Genomic DNA, 12,666 nt, shown 5'->3' on the forward strand with positions numbered 1-12,666 from the left:
AGTCTAAGCTGTAAACAAACTTTAAATATTGTGACAGCTCGAAACAATCCATTTAAAAAAAACTTAACATTGGTATTTAATATAGATCTGATAGATCACGGCTGTATTAGGAGCATTTACTATAGCAGCTAGTGCAGCAACAAGTGTACGTTCTATTGATAAGTATGAAAATGCGCTAACTTAGGCAACCCTTTAAGGGCATTATATCTTATATCGGGCTATCAAATGACTTGTTGTTTATTTTCACGTTGTATGGCTCCGTCACTTTCTCGTGTCATGTTTCCTAAACAAAAGAAATGCAATCTGAATATTTGGTAAGTTTGGCTGTATGTGTTGCTGGCTACAGTGGCTACCACTATCAAATGTTGAAAAACGGCAGACTATAAGGCGACATGTCGAATTGCAAAAGGACTTTGCTACGTATCATTAGGGAAGCGACATGATACCTATGCACGCATCACCTTTTGACATTTCTTCGGGTCATGTTGTCCCACATCCTGGATGTGTTTATTTATAAAAGCAAATTGTAGTTACATCGCCTGTCTGATTTAGTATTAAATAGAACGTTCACCTCCCAAACGGAACGATCTAGTGAGAAAAGGTAGGTAATATTAATTCCGATCTAATCAAAATAAAACACAATAATTTAAACAATTTCAATATCTCTATATTATAACATAGCAACAATAACTTAGAACTATGAGCTATTTACAAAGGCAGTTAAGACGAGTATGCTTGTACTGTTAGGCCCATGAAGACCCGTGGACTATGACTTAGTTGATTTTCTATATTTATCGGAATAAGTTATTTTTTGTGATAAGGGCCACCGCCGTGCCCGGCGAATATAGCGCTTGTGTAGCTGTCACCTCCGAAACTACTGTGGCCACCGCTGCTTCCATGGCCACCACCTCCGTGGCTACCTCCATGGCCACCTCCGTGGCCGCCTCCAAAACCACCACTATGACTATCACCGCCATGGCCTCCTGAGCCTCCGCCTAAGCTATAACTGTCTCCGCCGCCCCCGTGACCACCGCTGTGATAAGTATCGTAGCTAGTAATACCCGAATTGTAACTGTTATGGCCACCTCCTCCACCTGAACTGTAACTATCGTGGCCTCCTCCGCTGCCTCCGAAACTTCCCAGTCCGCCCGATCCGTGGCCATCAGATCCATGGCTGCTTCCGCTATAACTGTCTGAGCTTACTAAAGATATTCCTCCGCCGTGGCCTCCGAAGCCACCGCCTCCACCACTGTGATGGTCGTCGTGGCCGCCTCCAAATCCGCCGCCAATGCTTCCACCGAAATCATGACCACCACTGCTTCCGTGTCCCCCACCGTGGCCGCCTCCGAAACTGCTGCCAAGGTCAAAGCCACCGCCGCCATGATCATGACCGCCGCCATGATCGTGACCGCCGCCATGATCGTGACCGCCGCCATGATCGTGACCGCCGCTGCCTCCGTGACCGCCTCCGTAGCCACCCAAATCATTACCATGCCCGCCGCCGAAAGATCCACCGAAGTCACTTCCACCACCGTGATCATGGCCGCCACCATGATCATGGCCGCCTCCAAAGCCGCCGTGACCACCTCCGAAGCCACCGCCGAAACCGCCGTGATCACCACCGTGCCCGCTATCGTGGCCTCCTAAATCAAAACTTCCGCCGCCATGTCCGCCTCCAAAATCGTGGCCGCCACCGTGGTCGTGGCCACCTCCAAATCCTCCACCATGGCCACTGTCAAATCCTCCCCCGTGACCACCTCCAAATCCTCCGTCGTGGCCACCGCCGTATCCTCCACCATGCCCTCCGCCGAATCCTCCGCCATGACCTCCGCCGTGGCCTCCACCGCCGTGGCCTTTTAGATGGTCGATAAAGCCTCCATGCAGACTCTCGATTTCAATGCCGTGGCCGCCGCCGTGTCCGCCCCCGTGTCCGCCCCCGTGGCCGCCTCCGTGTCCGCCGCCGTAGCCACCGCCGCCTCCACCGTGGTCATCGTGATGCTCATGAACTATTACTTCTTTCGACTCGTGGTGCGGTTCAGGTATATGGATACGAATGTGAACGCTGTGAACAAAATAAAATTCTATGTACCATATGTAACATAATAAAAGTTTGCATTGCATCAAGGCGAACTAAATATAACAATAGAAGTAAAAAATCGCAATGCATCTTAACAATTCAATAAAAACAAAGTGCATACATAGATAGCATCAAAAGCTAAATAATATATCGTTAGCACACAATAGGTCGATTTTCACCGTTAACCGCAGTGAAGAGAGGCGTGAGAATTGCTAGGTAATAGAAATCTCAACCAAATTGCTACATCCAGTGTTGTTTTTGCGGTTCCGCCACTAAATAGGCTGCAGTGTCACTAATCGATTTTTAAACGCGCGAAAAACCTACGTCACAAGCATTTATGGTGAACAATGGATGGAGAAATGTAAAAGCACTAACAACATGAATATACTAACTGTTCATGTCCAAAAGTCGCGAAGCAGACGCCAAAGCTAGCCAGTAGGAAGCCGCTTAGCTGAAATATAACAAAACATATAAAGTATAAAGATTCCATCTATAGACCTTGATAAGGAGTAGGTACTAACCCCCCTTATTCATAAAACTTTACGGCCCTGATTTGGTTAAATTATGTTTTATCCCTTTCTTACAAATACATAAGTCAAAATATAGATAAGACAAAGTTCATAGCAATTAAGGCCAGTAACGAGTTTATGAATAACGCCATAGTAGTTCATGACTCGTGCACGCTGGTTGCAATCGAAAGTATTTAGGCCTGCACATGACTCGTCCGAGTGCCCCGAATGACATAACATGTAGGTAGGTACATAATACTCAGTAAGAGTTACCGTAATTGAATAATTGGAACTGTACGCGAAGATGAGAGCTTTACTTCACGTTCACATCTCAGTGGCACAAACATTTTTAACCCATTAAGAATAAAACATATTAGTGAAGTTACATAATCGGGTCAGCCAGTAATCTTCGGCCAAATCAGACTTCTAAACTCTGCTTGTTGTGTAACACTTACTTAAATCGCAGATGGTTGCATGTTACGTTACATTATGTATGTAAGGAAATTATCCTAGATAGATAGAAGATATTATTCATAAGCCATTGAGGTTTGACCTTTTTGTCACTTTAGATAGAAGGGACTTTCAGGAGTCCATAACGACACAGACATAACGTGAAATGTCCCAGTGCTGAACATTGCCCTAATAGTTTAATCTTAATTAAAGTATCGGAGGTAACAAACAGGCTGTCAACTAGTGGAATTAAGCTGTCAAACACTAGGACGTTTACCTTACATTTATAGGAACGGTAGGTACATCGCTCGGTGAGACTAGGTCAATCGCAATTACGAACCATATAAAAACAAAATTATATATTATTCACCGACCGTTGGAATGGATTTTTTACCTAATTCGTAATTAATGGATTAATAAATCAATTAAGAGCCATTTAGTACCTACAGTAATTGTTGTTATGGTTTTGATAGATCCACTTGTATAAATAATGGTTACTCACGCCAAGGCGGGCGGCCATGGTGCGTGGGGTACAAATGATCGGGTTGCTAGGTCACCCCCTCCTCAGACTGCTGTGTCTGTGATCACTAACTGTGTCTGATCTGATGAACGCGAGATCTCTAGTAACTCTGCCTCCGCAGCGCTGCCTTTTATATTACAGTGAATGTAAACCACCCTACTCCGATCGCTAAAATATACATCGATAATGTTATATTTATCAGTAAATACTATATAAAAAACCTGAAAAATACGCCAAATCTTAATAACTTACTACCTTTTAGTTCCGTAGTGTAGGAATGCGTAATATGTAGGTACAATTAATATAATTTGATACAACTATATTATAATATAATTCGATAATTATTCTTAGGAATGCGTAATATGTAGGTACAATTAATATCATTTGATTCTACTATATTATAATATAATTCGATAATTATTCTTAGGAATGCGTAATATGTAGGTACAATTAATATCATTTGATTCTACTATATTATAATATAATTCGATAATTATTCTTAGGAATGCGTAATATGTAGGTACAATTAATATAATTTGTACTTACTAATATATAATATAATTCGATAATAGGCTATCCATCGCAATCCAACGCGGCAACGCAGCTGGCGTGATGGGCACCTTTGCGTCAGGGAGTAGTTTATACACATTTAGTTTATATTTATATTTAGGTTCAGTGATTAAGTTTAGTTTTATTCGATAATTATTAAATGATCATATATTTTACATTTATTAAGCACTGTCTTATGTTATTGGTTAAATAGGTAATTAAATGTCATGATGGACACATTATGCATACAATAGATATTATGCCGGCATTATAACTATAAGAACCTATGAGAAACCAGAAACGACCAGGCATCAACAAATCATACATTTCCTGAGCAATGAAATGCTCAGGAAATATTCAGATAATATTATTCATTAATCAAATGATATAACTATAAGATATGCACGTAATTGTATAAGTCAGTTATGTATTGAGAGATTAACAAAAAGAAAACAGAACAGGAAAAAACACCATAATTTGTAGAAAGACGAACTTATCCCTCCTTAAAATTTATTCCTTAAAATGAGGATACCTAATAATCCCGTTGCTGGGGACATGTATAGGTACGTCGCTAGATAGGAATTAAGGTAGCCGTCAAAGTTGCTTTTAAATAGCGTGCAACCTGTATAACTGTTTTATCAGAAAATCAGATAAATTAGACCTCTGTACTTGCAAATTTTCTTCATCTACATACCTAAGTACATCCGTAGTATAAATGCCAACAATCCGAAAAAAAGTTTCACTTGTATCGTGTTTTCATAAAACCACGCATTTTTTTTATACAATCTTAAATATCTCTAGTCGTTGGTGCGTGGTGCGAGTCATATATTTTGCGCACTTCATTGTAAAAATATTATTGCAGAGGTGACTGTAGGTACCAACTTCTATTTCGCATTGAAAGTCTGTCAGTCTAACTTCAGCTGCTTCATTCCGTTGCTCTCTTTACCAAAGTGTATAAAGTTGGTATAAGTAATACATAAGCGTCCCTAAAGTTTATCACATGTGATATATGTACAGTTGTGTGCAAGTCAATAGGAAAATGAAAATTAGGGGAAAACTATAACTTTAAATCAATTATATTGGATCTCTTTTTATAATTCTTCTGCATTACTTGACATTGTTTCAAAATTACTTAAATAATATTGGAAGTAAAAAAAATATCGTGAATATCGGCTTTTTTACTACCTTTCGGAAATTCTTATAAAAACGTAACTGCCTACGAAAAATATACAATTGTAACTTAGTATCTTGCCTATTATTTCCAATCAAAACTATATACATCTAAACCCATGTCATCCAGAAAATAATAAACTTTTCTATAAGACGACCTTCGTCTCAGAGTTCATTTGGACTTTGTTGTTGATTTTTGACCGACTACTTGCTTTGTCATGAGCGGCACCATCATTTAGTTTAGAGCCTCAAGCAAACAAACAAAACCGAGTATTTAGCCAAAACCAACAAAAAAGTCCGAATGATTGACTTAGTACACTGCCACGAAGATCGTCTTATAGAAGTTATTTTTTTTTTTCTGGATGACATGGGTTTAGATGAAAAGCTTTAATTGGAAATAATAGGCAAGACACTAAATTACAATTATAGTACACAATTGTATTTTTTCCGTAGGTTGTTACGTTTTTATAAGTTTCCGCGAGGTAGTAAAAAAGCCGATTTTCATTTTTTTTTACTTCCAATATTTATTTAAGTAAAGGTTACAGTTAATTTCGAAACAATGTCAAGTAATGCAGAAGAATTATAAAAAAAGATCCAATATAATTGATCTGAACTTATAATTCTCCCCTAATTTTAATTTTCCTATTTGCTATTATATTGCACACAACTGTACAAATAAGTACCTATGTAGGTACTTCTCGGCCCTCCAGCCATACATGTTCCTACCCGGAATAGCTTATTGAATACTCAGTAAAGACAGTGATTGCCGCGGCTGTTGGACTAAACACATATAGGTATATAAGTACATACCAAACACGTTTCTTGAGTGTTTTCATTCACTACAGCTTTTACCTTAATCTGACATTTACCACTGCATTTCAGTGGCAGCTTCCATACAAGTTACAGCTACGTAGGTAACTATTATATTCCCGTAATCGAAGTACATAAAGGAACTAACTACATACCTACTTACCCGATCTTTTCAAAGCAGTGGTATCAATGTGTCGATTTAAAAAATAACGATTGTACACAGAGCGTGACGCAGTGGGCTATTCTAATGGAAAAATCGTCTTTCGTACAAATAATATTTAAATTAAATCCAACTATTTAGACCGACCTACAAACATTTAAATACTAGGGGTATTTAGTTAGTATTTATTATTTATTACCTAAATAATATTATCTAAGATAATAAAAATATCGAAAATCTTCAACTTACTTATTCTTATGTATTGAAGCCATTGCTGTTTACGTCATCGATTAATCTTTACCTTTTTTTATACCACGTCGGTGGCAAACAAGCATACGGCCCGCCTGATGGTAAACAGTCACCGTAGCCTATGGACGCCTGCAACACCAGATATTACATGCGCGTTGTCGACCCTTTAAAAACCTGTACACTCCTTTTTTGAAGACCTCCATACTGTAGCCCCTCGGGAAAACCTCGGCAGGGAGCTCATTCCACAGCCGAAGCGTCTGTGGGAGGTACCTACAACGTACCTCCTATGCCTAATTACTTGTACTCACCACTTTTACTTTTCTTACTGTATTATGCAAACTCAACTTTCATTATCATAAACCTCGAGATGTTAAAAACAGTTTTATAATAGCATTTTTACATGGCATGGTAGGCAGTGTAACTACGCGTTTGTATATACCCTTAAGTAGTTAGTGCGGATTTTAATGTAAAAACTTTTACCATATAAAGTATGAGAGCTGTAAATAATTATTTTGACCACGGTATATATATATGTATATACATAAACTATTTACTTCATCTCAAGCCGTTAATCAGTTATATATTTACTGTCTACGGTTTTTTTTACCTTTTATACAATTGCCTACTCTGTAAATATACTTCTGATTTAAATTTTCCAGTCAAATCCCTCGGCTATATCACTAGTTTTTTAGGGTTCCGTAGTCAACTAGGAATCCTTATAGTTTCGCCATGTCCGTCCGTCTGTCTGTCTGTCCGAGGCTTTGCTCCATGGACGTTAGTGCTAGAAAGCTGCAATTTGCCATGGATATATGAATCAATAAATCCAACAAAATCGTACATTTAAAAAATCTAGGGTACCACACGTGTAGGATACACGTAAAGTGGGGGTGTATTTTTTTTTTGCTTAATCCTACAGTGGGGTATCGTTAGATAGGTATTTCAAAACGAATAACGGTCTTCAACAAATATTTTTGGTTTAAGTGAATATTTTCGGAAATAATCACTCCGAAAGAAAAAAAATTGTGTCCCCCCCTTCTAACTTTTGAACCATGAGTCCGAAAAATATGAAAAAAAATGGTAGAGCTTAAGAAAGACGTTAAATGAAAACTATAGCGAACATGATCAGTTTAGCCGTTTTTGAGTTATCGCAAAAAGTCTCCTCTTCGTGATAAAAAAACGTAAAGCCACACACACACACACACAGCACAACACAGCAGGCAGCGGCAGGTTGTACAGCCACAGTTATTACGACATTAAATGGGTTTTTAAAGTTAAATAAAGCAAAATGTATGATAAAAATGTATTATTTTACTCATTCAATTATTATTTAATTTTTTTTTTTATTAAAACCATAAACATAATTAATAATAAATTTACAGTAAAAAGTAACCTATAATTGAATGTACCTACAAAACTAAAACTAATGCCTAATAAACCTGCGAGTCGGACTCGCGCACGAAGGGTTCCGTACCATTACGGAAAAAAACAGCAAACAAATCACGTTTGTTGTATGGGAGCCCCATTTAAATATTTATATTATTCTGTTTTTAGTATTTGTTGTTATAGCGGCAATAGAAATACATCATCTGTGAAAATTTCAACTGTCTATCTATCACGGTTCATGAGATACAGCCTGGTGACAGACAGACAGACAGACGGACAGACGGACGGACAGACGGACTGACGGACAACGGAGTCTTAGTAATAGGGTCCCGACCCCGTTTTTACCCTTTGGGTGCGGAACCCAAAAAAAGAGATAAAACATAATATGGGTGACGTAGTGCAATATGTATAGTCCGATCCCTGTGATAGGGTTCCCACAAGGCTGGCTGCGTTCCCCCTTTGGATAGCTATGCCGATCCTGGGGCGAGGAAAGAGCCAGCCCACAGTCCCCGGTGACCTCGAAGATTTTTTTAGAGAATTATTGTTTAATATTATTTTTTTAGGGTTCCCTACCCAAAAGGTCCGTCTGTCCTTCTGTCCGTCTGTATATATGGTATGGTATGCAGGGTAACGATATTCAACTGAAAATAAATGAAAATTAGATGTTTTCGTTTTTTCTCTATCTAGCCACCTTTGACCTTTTAAGGTTTTGGTTAGTCTGCCTTGCACATTAATACCTATACATATACAGGCCGCTGTTTCCACGATATGATACTGATCTGTCAGTGTCAAAAGTGACATTTCTTCAACCAAAAACGTCACTTCAAATTTCAATACAAAAACCGGCCAAGTGCGAGTCGGCCAAGTGAGTGTTTCATACCATTACGCAAAAAACGGCAAAAAAATCACGTTTGTTGTATGGGAGCACTTTAATTTTTTTTTTATTGTTTTTAGTATTTGTTGTTATAGCAGAAATACATCATCTGTGAAAATGTCAACTAGACAGTTGACATTCACATTATCACGATTCATGAGATACAGCCTGGTGACAGACAGACGGACAGATGGAGTCTTAGTAATAGGGTCACGTTTTTTTTTCCTTTTGGGTACGGAATCCTTAAAACTACCATTTTGCGGGCTAACGCAAAATTTATCGCCGCCTCTTACTCTTAATATCCTACACGTGTCCCCTGGGTGGTGCTAAACGAACAACCACCGTAAAAGCGTAATGGACAAAATTTGTGTCTGGGAGATAATATTTAGTACCTACTGGAGTGCAAAGGGGGAATGTAGGTGTTTCAATTTTTTTTCCTGTAGGCGAAGTATGTATGTATAAACTCTTTATTGTACAAAACACAGAACACAGAACAGAACACAGACAGAACTAAGTCAGAAGGATATCTCATTTTTGTCATTGCAGTTAATTATACTCGAATCCAAATAAAACTTGAAACTAGGATACAAGTTATACAAGCAGAAAACTACTTAATCAGAAGTTTATCTCAATGTTTACTGTAACATCTAAGTTCTATGCAGAGACATGCGTGTCCGAGGTATTATCTGGATGTTATGTCACAGTTAAGAGTGTTATGGCACACCTCATGCAATTGCAATTTACTAGATACCACGTATAAAATATCACTTAGGTACTGAGTGTTTCTTCCCGCATTATTCTTGAAGTTTTTGAAACGGAACTTTATTTTTTTTTTGTGTGCAAGTGTGTTGAAAACGTCGTATGAAACGCGTGTGCATTGGTCATTACACACATCGGCTTTCTTATTGCGCGCTCGCTTACAGCTCGCGCGCACAATATCGCCTCCTGTGTAATGGCCAACTTAGCACACTTGTATCACAATGTACTATTTCCCTCTAATTGTCAGTTACGTTCTTGTTATTTTGTTAAGGAAAATTTGTTACGGGATGGTAGATATTCGTGTGTCCAAAAATGTAACGACACCAAATGTAGTGTAATAGTTCCGTTGTGTAATAAACCACCAAATAAATGAATATACTTAGCAGGGTGGTTTGTTATATTTATTTCCGTATTTATATACGCAAGTTAATATAACGGGTTATTATATAGTACTGATTGACTGTGATTATTTCGCGGATGAGCGAAGTAATATCTATGTTTTATATGTAATGTTTATAGATTTCCGCAATTTAACGCCTGAATCTATTATTTATTTAGTACCGTTGTAAATTTATCCGGAGATAATTTACCTTTTTATCAAGCAAGGAAACGTTGAATTTATATTGGACTTACACCGACATGACTGAAACGTTGTAAGCGTCATGACATAAGGTGACATTTGGATTACGTTACTGCTGCAGCGTTGCAGGTGCAGCGATGCGGCAGCGGAAAATGGAAAACGTCACTATCAATTTCCTTGAGTAGTGACCGATTGAACGTTTTAGTCACAACAGCCGCTGCAAATTTGCAGTAGAAACGATGCTGCAGCCGCCATCCGAATGTAAACTAAGGTGTTACGACCAAACCTACACAATAAAATCTAAGTTTTGAACTGTGGGTACACAAAGTAAGAATAACAGTGCTTTAGCCAAGTGACGATCGTTCGTACAAAAATATAATACTTAAATATGGAAATGATGCAACATTTCGCCGCATCTGTCATACAGATACATGTTTACTTTTAGTTTGGTGTTTGTCGATGTATGACTGTCATCGTAGCTACGTCTCCGGGTGACCTTCTGACCTTCCTGCCAAAGATCAGTTTTGTTAGTCAGTGAGAATTCATTCTACATTGCAGGTTGCAGGTAACACCTCTACCTGCTTATTATCTCTTCTGTGCCTATAAGTAGGTTTTTCAGTAGTATAATGCTCTAATGTGGGTCAGTGTGCTTGACTTGTGACTCGTGACGCTTGACACGGCTTACACCGCCGGCACCGCCCCGGAAAATGAGTTCGTGATTCCATTTAGAACTGTTCTCTAATCTTTATTTTCTTAGGCCTATTCCTGATTTACTTAGTTAATATGTTATAACTTTAAGATCCTGTATTTTTTTATCGTTTCTATATATTTCTTACAATTGAACAATAGGTGAAAAATTTATTTATCAACCTTTACAATAGTATTTTTAACAATAATAAATGGACTACATTTGTGTAGAAAAATTACTGTAATACGTTGGATACGAATTCAGGTCTAACGCAAACTTATTAAAGTTGGCCAGCAAGTCGTCTCACATTTTTTTTTATATCTTTATATCCAATTTCTGATAAGCATTTTAAAAAAGCAATGAAGGCCGAATTCATTCAATCTCAAACTAAAAATAAAATTATTAATTATAAATATAAATTGATAATAAAATGATTATCTGAAACATCAAGAAGATCCGAATCCAATTTTATCGGCAGCAGTCGCACAATAGTTCACGTAACCGCCATAAGTTTTGATAAGTGTACTTACCTACATACAATGTATTAAGATAGAAAAGTCGGTCAAGCATTGCAATCGCTGAATTCAATGCTAGGTCTAATGGGGTAATTTCGTAAACGGAATAATTCGCAATTTTCAAAATATCTAAGTTAAGCCATGCTGATACACTGGCAACATATATATGAATAAAGGTAACATAGTCTAAACGCTGTGTTTACCTGACCATTAGTTACGTTGACGTTTGCTCCAGTTTGTTAACTGTGATCAATTTTTAATTTTGTTTTTTTTTTTCCACAATGAGACCTTAACTTATATCTTATGATATAATAATAATTTTCACTGTTTTTCGGAACCATCCCGTTTTAGAAAAAAACACTGTGATATTTTTTGTCACGAGTACCCCGAGTATTTATTCTCTAAATACACTTCTTTTTACTCAAAACTTTAACGGCTAATAAATCACAACTTGTTTTTTTATTCCAATCATCAAAATTACTCAATCGTAATAACCCCAAAACACCTTAGTGTATGTGACCGACGCATACAGAGTATTTAAAGGTACTCATATCTATTGACCTCGTGACCCAGGCCCATGGAAGTCAAACGAGGAAAGGGGCTGTGCAAGTCGCGCAAATGGAAGTTTTCAAACAATAAAAAAAACTTGAAAAGGCTAAATGAAACTAATTAACAAAGGTAAACTACATTTGTAGGTTGTACTTACCTACAACTACATACATTAATACATTATTTATCAGGGTTTAAAATAGTAGGTAAGTACGATCCCAAAATCACTTGTTGGCAAAAATGTCATTTATGGTACAATCTTTTATCGCTGGCTGTACTTTTCTTTCAGACAAACAACCCCAAACACAATTAGTTTGTGTTGTTTTATCACAGATTTCCCATGGCCACCTTCTGTCTCTATCATCAGATCAGCTCCATGTCATCATATATAATCGGGGAGTGCTCCGAGGAATTGTTCGGATTAATACCTGCCGCTTCTTTTCGCCATCGCCCTACGCGACAACATTACCATCCTCACCACTTAGATGGCTGGCAGTCCTCAACTGTGCGTTTCTCTAGAAACTTCCTGCCTCGCACAGCTAAACTGTGAAATGAACTGTCGCCTGCGGTATTTCCGGACCGATATGACCTTCAAACCTTCAAGAAAAGAGCGTACTCCCATCTTAAAGGCCGGCAACGCACCTACAACCCCTCTGGTGTTGTGGGTGTCCATGGGCGGCGGTAATCGCTTACCATCAGGTGATCCGTCTGCTCGTTTGCCTCCTATTTCATAAAAAAAAAAAAAAACTAACAGGGCAAGTTAAATAAAAGCTTGTAGTTACATAATTATCAGATGCCTTCGTATTTTGATTCGTTTTCTTTGG

The 12,666-nt window shown here is 38.1% G+C and overlaps 2 protein-coding genes across 2 annotated transcripts in view; one reads left to right on the forward strand and one right to left on the reverse strand.

Annotated features, from left to right (window-relative positions):
* LOC134754416 (triosephosphate isomerase) overlaps positions 1 to 12,666 on the forward strand; it is a 279,469-nt gene that overhangs the window by 223,695 nt on the left and 43,108 nt on the right. The gene's annotated exons all lie outside the window — the stretch shown is intronic.
* On the reverse strand, positions 646 to 3,674 carry LOC134754340 (uncharacterized). The gene is made up of 3 exons (XM_063690619.1): positions 3,539 to 3,674; positions 2,470 to 2,528; positions 646 to 2,062 (listed from the first exon to the last, which is right to left on the reverse strand). Exons 1-3 carry the CDS (start codon positions 3,554 to 3,556, stop codon positions 805 to 807), a joined length of 1,335 nt encoding a protein of 444 aa, XP_063546689.1. The 5' UTR covers positions 3,557 to 3,674; the 3' UTR covers positions 646 to 804.

Source organism: Cydia strobilella, chromosome Z (genome assembly GCF_947568885.1).
Source record: "Cydia strobilella chromosome Z, ilCydStro3.1, whole genome shotgun sequence".
Classification (NCBI taxonomy): domain Eukaryota; kingdom Metazoa; phylum Arthropoda; class Insecta; order Lepidoptera; family Tortricidae; genus Cydia; species Cydia strobilella.